The following is a 16,120-nucleotide window of genomic DNA, read 5'->3' on the forward strand; positions in this document are numbered from 1 at the left end:
AGTGCCGGGAGGAGCCAGAGCAGACACCTTCAGAACTGCCCGAAAAACCATGAGTTCAGCCCCTTGTAAACTGCATAGTAGGAGGAGCGGGGAGGGGGGGCGGCTGCATATTGAAAAATAATTCTCTCCATCTTCCTCCTGCAGTAGCGGAATGCCTGCGAGAGGGAGAGAAGAAGCATTCAGAGACTGCAGGAGGAGGATGGAGAGAATTATTCTTCTATATGCAGCCGCCCCCCCCTCCTCCTATCCTGCTTCTCTCTGCAGCTCCCCCCTGGGCTCTCCACCGCACCCATACTCTCTGCCACCCTGCCATGCTCCCTGCCATCCCCCCATGCTCTCCACCTCCCCCCATGCTCTCTGCCATTCCCCCATAGTCTCCTCCTCCCCCCATGCTCTCTGGCATACTCTCCACCTCCCCCCCATGCCATCTGCCATCCCCCCATGTCTCTGCCATCCCCCCCATGTCTCTGCCATCTCCCCATGCTCTCCACCTCCCCCCATGCTCTCTGCCACCCCCCATAGTCTCCACCTCCCCCCATAGTCTCCACCTCCCCCCATGCTCTCCACCTCCCCCCATGCTCTCCACCTCACCCCTTGCTCTCTGCCATCCCCCCATAGTTTCCACCTCCCCCCATGTTCTCTGCCATCCCCCTATACTCTCCACCTCCACCCATGCTCTCCGCCACCCCCCATGCTCTCTGCTATCCCCCCATGCTCTCTGCCATCCCCTCCATGCTCTCTGCCATCCCCCCATGCTCTCTGCCATCCCCCCATAGTCTCCACCTCCACCCATGCTCTCCGCCACCCCCCATGCTCTCTGCTATCCCCCCATGCTCTCTGCCACCCCCCCATGCTCTCTGCCATCCACCCCATGCTCTCTGCCATCCCCCCATAGTCTCCACCTCCACCCATGCTCTCCGCCACCCCCCCCATGCTCTCTGCCACCCCCCATGCTCTCTGCCATCCGCCCATACTCTCCGCCATCCCGCCATAGTCTCCACCTCCCCCCATGCTTTCAGCCATACTCTCCACCTCCCCCTCCATGCTCTCTGCCATCCCCCCATGCCATCTGCCATCCCCCCATGCTCTCCACCATTCCCCCATGCTCTCCACCTCCCCCTATGCTCTCCACCTCCCCCCCATGCCATCTGCCATCCCCCCATGTCTCTGCCATCCCCCCATGTCTCTGCCATCTCCCCATGCTCTCCACCTCCCCCCATGCTCTCTGCCACCCCCCATAGTCTCCACCTCCCCCCATAGTCTCCACCTCCCCCCATGCTCTCCACCTCCCCCCATGCTCTCCACCTCACCCCTTGCTCTCTGCCATCCCCCCATAGTTTCCACCTCCCCCCATGTTCTCTGCCATCCCCCTATACTCTCCACCTCCACCCATGCTCTCCGCCACCCCCCATGCTCTCTGCTATCCCCCCATGCTCTCTGCCATCCCCTCCATGCTCTCTGCCATCCCCCCATGCTCTCTGCCATCCCCCCATAGTCTCCACCTCCACCCATGCTCTCCGCCACCCCCCATGCTCTCTGCTATCCCCCCATGCTCTCTGCCACCCCCCCATGCTCTCTGCCATCCACCCCATGCTCTCTGCCATCCCCCCATAGTCTCCACCTCCACCCATGCTCTCCGCCACCCCCCCCATGCTCTCTGCCACCCCCCCCATGCTCTCTGCCACCCCCCATGCTCTCTGCCATCCGCCCATACTCTCCGCCATCCCGCCATAGTCTCCACCTCCCCCCATGCTTTCAGCCATACTCTCCACCTCCCCCTCCATGCTCTCTGCCATCCCCCCATGCCATCTGCCATCCCCCCATGCTCTCATGCTCTCCACCTCCCCCTATGCTCTCCACCTCCCCCCCATGCTCTCTGCCATCCCCCATAGTCTCCACCTCCCCCCATGCTCTCTGCCACCTCCCATGCTCTCTGCCACCCCCCATGCTCTCTGCCACCCCCTCATACTCTCCGTCTCCCCCCATGCTCTCTGCCACCCCCCGTGCTCTCTACCACCCCCCCCCCGTGCTCTCTACCACCCCCCCCGTGCTCTCTGCCACCCCCTGTGCTCTCTGCCACCCCCCCATGCTCTCTGCCACCCCCCATGCTCTCTGCCATCCCCCCATACTCTCCACCTCCTCCCATGCTCTCTGCCATCCCCCATACTCTCCACCTCCCCCCATGCTCTCTGCCATCCCCCCATACTCTCCAACTCTGCCCATGCTCTCTGCCACCCCCCATACTCTCTGCCACCCCCCCATACTCTCCACCACCCCCCATGCTCTCCGCCTCCCCCCATGCTCTCCGCCTCCCCCCATGCTCTCTGCCTCCCCCCCATGCTCTCCGCCTCCCCCCATGCTCTCCACCTCCCCCCATGTCATCTGCCATCCCCCCATGCTCTCCACGTCCCCCCCATGCTCTTCACCTCCCCCACATGTTCTCTGCCATCCCCCCATGCTCTCCACCATCCCCCCATGCTCTCCACCATCCCCCCATGCTCTCCACCTCCCCCCATACTCTCCACCATCCCCCCCATAGTCTCCACCTCCCCCCATGCTCTCTGCCATACTCTCCACCTCCCCCTCCATGCTCTCTGCCATCCCCCCATGCCATCTGCCATCCCCCCATGCTCTCCACCATTCCCCCATGCTCTCCACCTCCCCCCATGCTCTCTGCCATCCCCCATAGTCTCCACCTCCCCCCATGCTCTCTGTCACCTCCCATGCTCTCTGCCACCCCCTCATACTCTCCGCCTCCCCCCATGCTCTCTGCCACCCCCCGTGCTCTCTACCACCCCCCCCCGTGCTCTCTGCCACCCCCTGTGCTCTCTGCCACCCCCCCCATGCTCTCTGCCACCCCCCCATGCTCTCTGCCACCCCCCCATGCTCTCTGCCATCCCCCCATGCTCTCTGCCATCCCCCCATACTCGCCACCTCCCCCCATGCTCTCTGCCATCCCCCATGCTCCCCACCTCTGCCCATGCTCTCTGCCACCCCCCATACTCTCTGCCACCCCCCATACTCTCTGCCACCCCCCCCATACTCTCCACCACCCCCCATGCTCTCCGCCATCCCCCCATGCTCTCCGCCATCCCCCCATGCTCTCCGCCATCCCCCCATGCTCTCCACCTCCCCCAATGCTCTCCGCCTCCCCCCATGCTCTCCACCTCCCCCTATGCTCTCCACCTCCCCCCATGCCATCTGCCATCCCCCCATGCTCTCCACGTCCCCCCCATGCTCTTCACCTCCCCCACATGTTCTCTGCCATCCCCCCATGCTCTCCACCATCCCCCCATGCTCTCCACCATCCCCCCATGCTCTCCACCTCCCCTCATGCTCTCCCCCCCCCCATGCTCTCTGCCATCCCCCATAGTCTCCACCTCCCCCCATGCTCTCTGCCACCCCCCCATACTCTCCGCCACCCCCGTGCTCTCTACCACCTCCCATGCTCTCTGCCACCCCCCATGCTCTCTGCCACCCCCCATGCTCTCTGCCACCCCCATGCTCCCTGCCACCCCCCCATGCTCTCTGCCATCCCCCCATACTCTCCACTTCCTCCCATGCTCTCTGCCATCCCCCATAGTCTCCGCCACCCCCCCATACTCTCCACCTCCCCCCATGCTCTCCGCCACCCCCCCATGCTCTCCGCCACCCCCATGCTCTCTGCCATACTCTCCACCTCCCCCCCATGCTCTCTGCCATCCCCCCATGCCATCTGCCATCTGCCATCCCCCCATGATCTCCACCTCCCCATGCCATCTGCCATCCCACCATGCTCTCCACCTCCCCCCCATGCTCTCTGCCATCCCCCCATGCTCTCCACCTCTCCCTATGCTCTCCACCTTCCCCCCATGCTCTCTGCCATCCCCCATATCTCCACCTCCCCCCATGCTCTCTGCCATCCCCCCATACTCTCCGCCTCCCCCCATGCTCTCTGCCACCCCCCCATACCCTCTGCCACCCCCCCATGCTCTCTGCCATCCCCCCATAGTCTCCACCTCCACCCATGCTCTCCGCCACCCCCCCCATGCTCTCTGCCACCCCCCATGCTCTCTGCCATCCGCCCATACTCTCCGCCATCCCGCCATAGTCTCCACCTCCCCCCATGCTTTCAGCCATACTCTCCACCTCCCCCTCCATGCTCTCTGCCATCCCCCCATGCCATCTGCCATCCCCCCATGCTCTCATGCTCTCCACCTCCCCCTATGCTCTCCACCTCCCCCCCATGCTCTCTGCCATCCCCCATAGTCTCCACCTCCCCCCATGCTCTCTGCCACCTCCCATGCTCTCTGCCACCCCCCATGCTCTCTGCCACCCCCTCATACTCTCCGTCTCCCCCCATGCTCTCTGCCACCCCCCGTGCTCTCTACCACCCCCCCCCGTGCTCTCTACAACCCCCCCCGTGCTCTCTGCCACCCCCTGTGCTCTCTGCCACCCCCCCATGCTCTCTGCCACCCCCCATGCTCTCTGCCATCCCCCCATACTCTCCACCTCCTCCCATGCTCTCTGCCATCCCCCATACTCTCCACCTCCCCCCATGCTCTCTGCCATCCCCCCATACTCTCCAACTCTGCCCATGCTCTCTGCCACCCCCCATACTCTCTGCCACCCCCCCATACTCTCCACCACCCCCCATGCTCTCCGCCTCCCCCCATGCTCTCCGCCTCCCCCCATGCTCTCTGCCTCCCCCCCATGCTCTCCGCCTCCCCCCATGCTCTCCACCTCCCCCCATGTCATCTGCCATCCCCCCATGCTCTCCACGTCCCCCCCATGCTCTTCACCTCCCCCACATGTTCTCTGCCATCCCCCCATGCTCTCCACCATCCCCCCATGCTCTCCACCATCCCCCCATGCTCTCCACCTCCCCCCATACTCTCCACCATCCCCCCCATAGTCTCCACCTCCCCCCATGCTCTCTGCCATACTCTCCACCTCCCCCTCCATGCTCTCTGCCATCCCCCCATGCCATCTGCCATCCCCCCATGCTCTCCACCATTCCCCCATGCTCTCCACCTCCCCCCATGCTCTCTGCCATCCCCCATAGTCTCCACCTCCCCCCATGCTCTCTGTCACCTCCCATGCTCTCTGCCACCCCCTCATACTCTCCGCCTCCCCCCATGCTCTCTGCCACCCCCCGTGCTCTCTACCACCCCCCCCCCCCGTGCTCTCTGCCACCCCCTGTGCTCTCTGCCACCCCCCCCATGCTCTCTGCCACCCCCCCATGCTCTCTGCCACCCCCCCATGCTCTCTGCCATCCCCCCATGCTCTCTGCCATCCCCCCATACTCGCCACCTCCCCCCATGCTCTCTGCCATCCCCCATGCTCCCCACCTCTGCCCATGCTCTCTGCCACCCCCCATACTCTCTGCCACCCCCCATACTCTCTGCCACCCCCCCCATACTCTCCACCACCCCCCATGCTCTCCGCCATCCCCCCATGCTCTCCGCCATCCCCCCATGCTCTCCGCCATCCCCCCATGCTCTCCACCTCCCCCAATGCTCTCCGCCTCCCCCCATGCTCTCCACCTCCCCCTATGCTCTCCACCTCCCCCCATGCCATCTGCCATCCCCCCATGCTCTCCACGTCCCCCCCATGCTCTTCACCTCCCCCACATGTTCTCTGCCATCCCCCCATGCTCTCCACCATCCCCCCATGCTCTCCACCATCCCCCCATGCTCTCCACCTCCCCTCATGCTCTCCCCCCCCCCATGCTCTCTGCCATCCCCCATAGTCTCCACCTCCCCCCATGCTCTCTGCCACCCCCCCATACTCTCCGCCACCCCCGTGCTCTCTACCACCTCCCATGCTCTCTGCCACCCCCCATGCTCTCTGCCACCCCCCATGCTCTCTGCCACCCCCATGCTCCCTGCCACCCCCCCATGCTCTCTGCCATCCCCCCATACTCTCCACTTCCTCCCATGCTCTCTGCCATCCCCCATAGTCTCCGCCACCCCCCCATACTCTCCACCTCCCCCCATGCTCTCCGCCACCCCCCCATGCTCTCCGCCACCCCCATGCTCTCTGCCATACTCTCCACCTCCCCCCCATGCTCTCTGCCATCCCCCCATGCCATCTGCCATCTGCCATCCCCCCATGATCTCCACCTCCCCATGCCATCTGCCATCCCACCATGCTCTCCACCTCCCCCCCATGCTCTCTGCCATCCCCCCATGCTCTCCACCTCTCCCTATGCTCTCCACCTTCCCCCCATGCTCTCTGCCATCCCCCATATCTCCACCTCCCCCCATGCTCTCTGCCATCCCCCCATACTCTCCGCCTCCCCCCATGCTCTCTGCCACCCCCCCATACCCTCTGCCACCCCCCCATGCTCTCTGCCACCTCCCATGCTCTCTGCCACCCCCCATGCTCTCTGCCACCCCCTCAAACTCTCCGGCACCCCCCATGCTCTCTACCTCCCCCCATGCTCTCTGCCACCCCTGTGCTCTCTACCACCCCCCGTGCTCTCTGCCACCCCCTGTGCTCTCTGCCACCCCCCCCCATGCTCTCTGCCACCCCCCATGCTCTCTGCCATCCCCCCATGCTCTCTGCCATCCCCCTATACTCTCCACCTCCTCCCATGCTCTCTGCCATCCCCCATACTCTCCACCTCCCCCCATGCTCTCAGCCATTCCCCCTATGCTCTCCACCTCTGCCCATGCTCTCTGCCACCCCCCATACTCTCTGCCACCCCCCATTCTCTCCACCACCCCCCATGCTCTCCGCCATCCCCCCATGCTCTCCGCCATCCCCCCATGCTCTCTGCCATCCCTCCATAGTCTACACCTCCCCCCATGTTCTCTGTCATCCCCCCATACTCTCCACCCCCCCATGTTCTCTGCCATCCCCCCATACTCTCCACCTCCACCCATGCTCTCCGCCATCCCCCATACTCTCCACCTCCCCCCATGCTCTCTGTCATCCCCCATACTCTCCGCCTCCCCCATACTCTCTGTCACCCCCATACTCTCTGTCACCCCCCATACTCTCCACCTCCCCCCATGCTCTCTGTCATCCCCCCATACTCTCCGCCTCCCCCATACTCTCTGCCAACCCCCATACTCTCCACCTTCCCCCATGCTCTCTGCCACCCCCCATACTCTCCACCTTCCCCCATGCTCTCTGCCACCCCCCCATACTTTCCACCTCCCCCATGCTCTCTGTCATCCCCCCATGTTCTCCGCCTCCCCTATACTCTCTGCCACCCCCCATACTCTCCACCTTCCCCCATGCTCTCTGTCATCCCCCCATGCCCTCCGCCTCCCCCATACTCTCTGCTGCCTCCCCCATACTCTCTGCCACCCGCCATGCTCTCCGCCATCCCCCCATACTCTCCACCTCCCCCCATGCTCTCTGCCACCCCCCATACTCTCCACCTCCCCCCATGCTCTCTGCCATCCCCCCATACTCTCCACCTCCCCCCATGCTCTCTGCCATCCCCCCATACTCTCCACCTCCCCCTCCTGCCTCCAAAGACACCCTTTTAATCATAAAATACAACTTTTTTTAACAAGTTGGTTGCAGGAGAAGATTAAACAAGACTATGACAGGAAAAGGTGCACATCATTTGTAAGTCCTCTTTATTCAGAATGACAGAGAAGGGGTAAGTGTGAGGTATATGTAGCCAATCCACACTTACCACACTGACAACCATTACCCAGATACCTCCCTTCCTCTTCAAGGGCAAGAAGTAAAAAAATAAGTGTATATTTCTTGGTTTGCACAAAAGTTATAGAGTCTATAAAACAGGGCATATATTTATGGCATTTTTATTATTCTTTTTTTTTTTTTACTAGTAATGGTGGTGATCAGTGATTTTTAGCAGGACTGCGGCATTGCGGCAGACAGATGGGACACTTGTGACACTTTTTTTGGACCAGTGACATTTATACAGTGATCAGAGCTAAAAAAAAGCCACTGATTACTGTATAAATGTCACTGGCAGGGAAGGGGTTAACACTAGGGGGCGATGAAGGGGTTAAGTGTTCCCTAGGGAGGTGTTTCTAACTATGGGGGGAGGGGACTGACTGGAGGAGGAGAGAGATCGCTGTTCCTGATCACTAGGAACAGCAGATCTCTCTCTACTTTCCTGACAGAACAGGGATCTGTCTGTTTACATTGACGGATCCCCATTCTGGCTCTCCGAGGAGTGATCACGAGTCGTCGGCAGACATTGTGATCTGACCAGAAGTGGAGGAATGGATACCTGTCAAAATCAGGTACCAGCTCCTGCCCAAAAAAAGTGCCAAAATGTAAAGGAGGAGGGGGGAGAGGAGGAAGAGAGGAACTTCCCCTTTTGGGTGAAGTTCCTCTTTAGGCTCCCTTTACACGTCCCATTTTCACCTAACTCCCATGGCCAATAGAAAGCCAAATAAAGGTGTCACCCTGCCTTAATGGTTCTCCATAATGTTTTGTAGAAGTCAAACTGTGAGTGGATAACACCCTCGCTATGGTCTTGGGATGAGCAAAGACAAACTGGTGGAGGGGCTTAGAAGGAGAAGCAGAGACACAAGCTACAGTGGTAACTGGTTTGTGCTGGAGACCACACTGGACTGACTGGATCAGTCACTGGTAATGGATGGGAAATTGTGTGGGTGAGTAGGAAGAAATCCCTTTCCAGTAGGTTATGCCCAATGGTGGATGGTGGCGGTGAACTCTCTTGGGGCTTGGGCTGCTACCTTTTCCGATTAGACTTTACGGTCATTTCCGCATGTAGACTTGGAAAAGAAGGAAAGAGCACCCGATGTCCAAAGAAATGCGAGTTTTAGGTAGGTTTAGGGTCCTTTCACACGGACGGTCCGTTCAGGTCCGTCTGTCAGTTTTTCAGGGGGACCTGAACGGATGCTCCATAGAGCTCTATGGAGCGTCGGATGTCAGCAGTGACATGTCCGCTGACATCCGAGCCGCTCCGATCCGAAAAAGTGTGATGGAGGAAAAAGCTATTTTTCTATCCGTCATCGGATCGGGTGTCGATGGACACTGCGGTCCGTTGTCACCCGATTTCCCATAGGGGAGAGCGGCGCAGTGACAGGACCATCCCTGTGCAGTGTGCAGAGACGGACCTGTCCTCTGCCTGCTCAGCGGAGATCGCTCCGGCAATCCCCGCTGTGCAAGCGGATATCCACGGTGGGGATAATCACTGATCCGCCCCATGTGAAAGGAGACTTAAAGTGTTTGTAAAGACTCATTCTCAGTATAGACAGTTATTGGCTTGTTATATCCTGGAGGGCCGGGACTGATGAATGTACAATGTATCTGTAAAGAGCTAGGTAAATATAACTACCTGTAAAAAATAATAGTAATAATAATAATGATAAATGTTTTTTTCCTGCAGAGGTGGTGAAAGCGGGCACCTGTCCCGTGGTTAAAACCCTTGCAAGATGTAGGTTCCCCCTCGACAGGAATTGTTACCTAGACTCGGATTGTCCCGGGACAAAGAAATGCTGTAAAACAGACTGTTCTGCTGATTGCCAGGAACCCATCAGTAAGTGGATGACTGTGATAAGATATATAGTGGCCCGGTACAGACCAGATCTTCCCCAAATGTGAGGGTGGAACTGTCAGTATTGCCCCTAGGAGCCAATAATCTGATCCTTCCTTTTCTTCTCCCAGTACAGCTTGTATAAGAACAATGTGTACAGCAAGTTTTTACAAAGCCTTTGCAGAGCTTTCATCCAGCTTTTAGCAGCTTTGTAAAAGCGTCCATCCAGTTGTACACACTGGGAGTAAACAGGGTGTGTGTGTAGTACATCCTATCCTTCTTCCTCGCTGCTGTTCCCCCATCTCATTTGCCACTAATGGCTGTCAAAATGACAGCAGGGAGTTCCTGTGTAAATACAGTAGCTTTAGAAGCTGCTGCTGTCAAAAAAGGACATCTCACACAGTGTTTATAAACATTGTTCAGATGTAAGATAGAGAGGTAGAAAGAAACATATTTACAAATATTTTTCAGACAGGAGATAGAGACATACAAAGTAACATGGTTTATAAACATTGATCAGACAGGATATAGAGAGATACAAAGTAACACTGTTTAAAAACATTGATCAGATGGGATGGCAGCATACATTTTTGGGACATCAGGCCACCCTTTTGAGGTTAAGGCCCCTTTCATATAGGCCGTACTCCATCAGGAGGCCACTTGCTCAGCGGGGAATCTGTCTGCTGATCCTCCACTGAGAAGGCGGATAGCTGGTCCGTGTCCGCTCCGCTTATGCAGAGTAGACACGGACACAGCCTGCTCTCCTCTATGGACAGTCGGATGTAAATGGATCTCAACTTGCATCTGATCCACCCAGATGAAGGGTAACAGAACCTCATCCATTCATTTTTAGAAGATTAGATGTAGGTGGGTGTAAACAGACACATGTCCACTTACACCCGCCACTCCATAGAGGAGAATGGAGGGTCATTTCTGGTCCTTCCACAAAATGGACAGGCGGACTCGATCAGACCGCTAGTGTGAAAGGGGCTTAAGAAAACAGATAAGATGACCCTACACATTGCTGTTATCATGTCCCAGATTTCCAATACCCATCGTGCCCTGCTCTCTGCAGGAGATACCCAAGGAGCTTCATCAATTCAACACTGACCAGGATTGTAAAGGTGAACAGAAGTGCTGCCCCTCCGGCTGCCAGTATATATGCACAGGCACCAAAGGTAGGAGGCACAGGACTGGCATAACTTCCATATACCAGAGTCCAAAGGTCACCCCTCCTGCCTCCAAAGACACCCTTTTAATCATAAAATTCAACTTTTTTTAACAAGTTGGTTGCAGGAGAAGATTAAACAAGACTATGACAGGAAAAGGTGCACATCATTTGTAAGTCCTCTTTATTCATAATGACAGAGAAGGGGTAAGTGTGAGGTATATGTAGCCAATCCACACTTACCACACTGACAACCATTATCCAGATACCTCCCTTCCTCTTCAAGGGCAGGAAGTAAAAAAATAAGTGTATATTTCTTGGTTTGCGCAAAAGTTAGTCTATAAAACAGGGCATATATTTATGGCATTTTTATTATTCTTTTTTTTTTTTTTTACTAGTAATGGTGGTGATTAGGGATGAGCTTCGTGTTCGAGTCGAACGTACGTTCGACTCGAACATTGGCTGTTCGTCCGTTCGGCGAAATCCGAACACTTGGTCCGTTCGCATCAAAATTCGCATGGCGCTCACGGCCCACAATGCACTGCGATGGCGCAGTGCATTGCTGGCTCATGATTGGCCAAGCATGCACTGTGACCCCGCATGCTTGGCCAATTGCAGCGCCAGCAGCGAGGAGAGCCATGATTGGCCACAGGCAGGATGCCTGTTGCCAATCATAGCTCATTCTGTGTAGTGCACGCCCCACACTATATAAGGCCGCAATTAAGGCGGCCTCGTGTAGTGTGTTGGCATCTGAAGCAGTGGGTGTTCTGTGTACCTTCAACACAGTACACACCAATCGTTTTTGGCTGATTTCCTATCTTGCTGTTGTGTAGTGGTTATTGTCTGTGCCCTGACCGCAGTATACACCGCTATATTCACCTCACCTATATAGCTAGTGATCTATCTTTAATAATAGAGCTTGCAGTCAGTAGTGTTAGGAGCTTGTGCGTGCTGTCTGCGTGCTCTGTACCCAGTACATACCGCTATAATCCACCTACATAGCTGTTCTCTATTTGAGCCCAATTGCCATCTGCAGGAGTTATTGGAAGTTGTGTGTGCCTCCAGCACAGCACAGTATACATCTGTATATACCCCTTTATCTCTGCTGTTCTATAAAAAAGGCATCTGCAGGAGTTAGTGGGTGTTGTGTGCCTCCAGCACAATATAAACTACCCAACTGCTGTTTTACCCAACTCCCTTCAGGCCATTACCATGTCTGGAAGGCCAGCAAGGAGACGCAGACAGGCGCGAGCCGATAAAAGAGGGCAAGCAGGCTCTGTGTCTAGAGACAACAGTGCTGGTCGTGGACGCGGTGCATTGTCATCAGCACGTGGCCATGGGACATGCTTGTCCTTCTTTTCGGCAGCTGGACATGTTGAACATGCCAACAACTTGGTAGAGTGGATGACCAAGCCCTCTTCATCCTCCTCATCCTCTCTCACCCAGTCTCAGGGTAGTCGCAAAGCAGCTGCCAATGCATGGTCTTCCCTCCTCTCAATGTCATCATCAGTGACTCCTTCCCTAGACCCACCACGTCCTCCTGAGGAGTCTCCTGAACTCTTTGAGCACAGTGTTGGGTACATGCTCCAGGAGGATGCCCAGTGTTTGGTGGGCTCTGATGATGACACTCAGCTAGAGGAAGGCAGTAGCGTGAATGCAGAGAGAGGGGATGTTCAAGAAGGACAGCAATCTGGCAGTCATGTTCCACAAGCTGCAGCATACTGCCAGGTTTACTACAGCGATGAAGAGGGAGGGGATGATGAGGGCACTGACTCCACGTGGGTGCCTGGAAGGAGGGAGGAGGAGGAGGCACATGTCCAACGAGGCAGGATGCCCTCCGGGGGCCAGCTTAGGGGCAGCACACCGACTGAATCACACCGCAGAGCTCCGCCTGTGCAGAGCGCTGCCTCTGCGCGTTATTCTAAAAGTTCTTTGGTGTGGGCCTTTTTTGAGATGAGTGCATCAGATCGCACCGCTGCTATTTGCAACATATGTCTCAAGCGTATCTCACGTGGCCAAAACATCAGCCGCTTGGGCACCACATGCTTGACCAGACATATGTTGACCTGCCATGCAGCTCGTTGGCAAGCGTACCTCAAAGACCCACACCAAAGAACAAAGCGGACCTCTCCTTGCTCCTCATCAGCTGGCATCTCCAATCCCACTAGACCTTCAGTCCTCTCTGAAACCTGCTCTGAGAGGAATGAAGGTGTAGAATTAGGTGTGTCACAGCCAAGTGCTTCCGGGAACTCTGCTAGCGGTACACCCACGTCCGATTATAGCAGGCAAATGTCCCTGCCCCAGCTGCTGGACCGGCGGAAGAAGTTTACTCCCAGCCATCCACATTCCCAGCGGTTGAATGCTAGCTTGGCTAAATTGCTAGCACTTCAACTGCTGCCTTTTCAGTTGGTAGACTCGGCCCCCTTCCGTGAGTTTGTACAATGTGCGGTTCCTCAGTGGCAGGTCCCCAAACGCCACTTTTTCTCACGGAAGGCGATTCCGGCTCTCTACCGGCATGTGGAAGGCAATGTCCTTGCCTCGCTGGACAGGGCGGTCAGCGGTAAGGTGCATATTACCGCTGACTCATGGTCCAGCAGGCATGCACAGGGACGTTACCTGTCTTTCACGGCCCATTGGGTCACTCTTCTGGCTGCTGGGAAGGATGCAGGACAAGGTGCAGTAGTGTTGGAGGTTGTTCCGCCACCACGCCTCCAAAATGCTACTATTGGTTGTGACACACCTCTCTCCTCCACCCCCTCCTCTTCTTCTTCCTCCATGGCCTCTTCCAGTGCTCTGTCCTCAGAACCAGCGGTGCTCCGTAGGCGTTCCAGGGGCTACGCAAGTACGCAGGCAAAACGATGCCATGCCGTGCTTGCGCTGGTTTGTTTGGGGGACAGGAGCCACACTGGGGCGGATGTTTTGTCAGCTCTGCAGGGGCAGGCCGAGAGGTGGTTGACGCCACGCCAGCTTAAGCCAGGAATGGTGGTTTGCGACAATGGCACCAACCTCCTCTCCGCCCTCCGACAGGGACAACTGACCCATGTGCCCTGTGTAGCTCACGTCCTTAACCTGGTGGTGCAGCGGTTCTTGGGCAGGTACCCCGGCTTACAGGATGTCCTGAAGCAGGCCAGGAAAGTCTGTGTGCATTTCCGCCGATCATTTAATGCCTGTGCTCGGCTGGCTGAGCTCCAAAAGGAGTTGAACCTGCCCAAGAACCGCCTTATATGTGACATGCCCACCAGATGGAACTCAACATTGGCCATGCTGCAGCGGCTGCACACGCAGCAGAGGGCCATCAATGAGTACCTGTGCGACTACGGCACCAGGACAGGGTCAGGGGAGCTTGGTTTTTTCTCACCACGCCAGTGGGGCATGATCAGGGATGCATGCACTGTCCTGTCACCGTTTGAGGAGGCCACAAGGATGGTGAGCAGTGACAGTGCATGCATCAGTGACACTGTACCTCTTGTCCACCTCTTGGAGCATACGCTGCGTGGAATAATGGACAGGGCACTTGAGGCAGAACAGAGGCAGGAAGAGGAGGACTTCCTTGCCTCTCAAGGCCCCCTTTATCCAGACAGTGTTCCTGCTGTGCCACCCATCACACAGGAAGAGGATGAGGAGGAGGAAGAGGAGGAGGAGGATGATTGTGTCAGCATGGAGGTGGAGGCTGGCACTCAGCATCAGCAGCAGCAGTCTTGTAGGGATGATTTACAGTCCCAAGAAACACGTGGACTTGTACGTGGCTGGGAGGAGGTAGCTGCGGATCATGTTGTCCTTAGTGACCCAGAGGACTCCGGACCGAATGCCTCAGCTAACCTACGCTGCATGGCCTCCCTGATCCTGCAAAGCCTGCGGAAGGATCCTCGTATTCTTCGGATCAAGGAGAGGGACCATTACTGGCTGGCCACTCTCCTTGATCCACGGTACAAGGGTAAGGTTGCCGACCTTATCTTGCCATCGCAGAGGGAGCAGAGGATGAGACATCTCCGGGAGGCCTTGCAGAAAGCTCTGTGCAACGCGTTCCCAGAGACTGGGAGGTTACAAACTCCTGTTCCTGGACAACGTGTTGCTGAGGCATCGGTCAGAAGGAGCGGTGGAGAAGGTGGCCGTCTGACTGATGCTTTCAGACAATTTTTTAGTCCGCAGCCCCAAGGTATGATCGGTTCCAGCACCCATCGCCAGCGTCTGATTTACATGGTGCAGGAATACCTAGGGGCAAGGTCAGACTTGGACACCTTTCCCACCGAAAATCCTCTGGCTTACTGGGTCTTGAGGATGGATCACTGGCCAGAGCTTGCACAGTATGCAATTGAGCTACTGGCCTGTCCTGCATCCAGCGTTCTTTCGGAACGCACCTTCAGTGCTGCTGGTGGCTTTGTTACCGATCACAGGGTGCGCCTGTCCACCGAATCAGTTGATCGACTGACCTTCATCAAGATGAATCAGTCTTGGATCACCCACAGCTACCAAGCACCTGAAGCTGATGTAACCGAATAATTTTTTTTGAAATACCACATCCCTTCAAGACTGCCTATGCTGATGCTGAGTGACTGTCCTGTTATGTTGATTGTCTATCCTCTTCCTCCTCCGCTGATATGTTGGAAGAACATTTTTGGTTCTGGGTGATGCCAGCAGCCCAATTTTTCTGCCCCTGTTTAACAGGGGCGTTTAATTACAATTTTTGATGCAATGCTTTGCAGCAGGGCTAATTCCTGCAATAAAACTAGAGTATATGGCAGAGGTTGCAGTGTGGTGGCACCAGCACCAGTGCCTAAGGCCCAATTTTTCTGCCCCTGTTTAACAGGGGCGTTTAAGTACAATTTTTGATGCAATGCTTTGCAGCAGGGCTAATTCCTGCAATAAAACTAGAGTATATGGAAGAGGTTGCAGTGTGGTGGCACCAGCACCAGTGACTAAGGCCCAATTTTTCTGCCCCTGTTTAACAGGGGCGTTTAAGTACAATTTTTGATGCAATGCTTTGCAGCAGGGCTAATTCCTGCAATAAAACTAGAGTACATGGCAGAGGTTGCAGTGTGATGGCACCAGCAGCAGTGCCTAATGCCAAATTTTTCTGCCCCTGTTTAACAGGGACATGTAATTACAATTCTTGATATAATATTTCACAGGAGGGCCCCTTCCTGTGCCCACCCAGAGTAACGGTGAGGACTTATAGTGTTGTGGCACCAGCACCACAACCACCAAAGGTCAATTTTTCTACCACTGTTCAACAATGGCATGTAATTACAATTCTTGATATAATCGTTCACAGCAGGGCGCTCCAGCGCCTACCAAGAGTCACTTTGAGGGCTTACAATGTTGTGGCAAAACCAACACCTTGTTCCGCCATTTCTGCAGAGCATATAGGGCAGGCCCCTACTTTCAAACATCCAACTTACAAACATCTCCTACTTGCAAACGGAAGGAGACAACAGCAAGTGAGATGAAAAAAGATGGACGACAAAACAAATTAT

At 56.4% G+C, this 16,120-nt stretch overlaps 2 protein-coding genes across 5 annotated transcripts in view; both read left to right on the forward strand.

Moving 5' to 3' along the window:
• LOC143989263 (uncharacterized) overlaps positions 1-16,120 on the forward strand; it is a 436,678-nt gene that overhangs the window by 400,547 nt on the left and 20,011 nt on the right. The gene's annotated exons all lie outside the window — the stretch shown is intronic.
• LOC143989261 (uncharacterized) overlaps positions 1-16,120 on the forward strand; it is a 45,409-nt gene that overhangs the window by 9,278 nt on the left and 20,011 nt on the right. For 3 of the 4 annotated variants that reach the window (XM_077489331.1, XM_077489334.1, XM_077489333.1), the window contains exon 3: positions 9,332-9,481. The exons of the other annotated variant lie outside the window; for it this stretch is intronic. In XM_077489331.1, the coding sequence (XP_077345457.1) occupies positions 9,332-9,481 (150 nt within the window). The remainder of the gene's footprint in view (positions 1-9,331; positions 9,482-16,120) is intronic. 4 annotated transcript variants of the gene reach the window in all.

Source organism: Lithobates pipiens, unplaced genomic scaffold (assembly GCF_037356315.1).
Source record: "Lithobates pipiens isolate NorthernLeopardFrog02 unplaced genomic scaffold, aLitPip1_a1.2 Scaffold_18, whole genome shotgun sequence".
Classification (NCBI taxonomy): domain Eukaryota; kingdom Metazoa; phylum Chordata; class Amphibia; order Anura; family Ranidae; genus Lithobates; species Lithobates pipiens.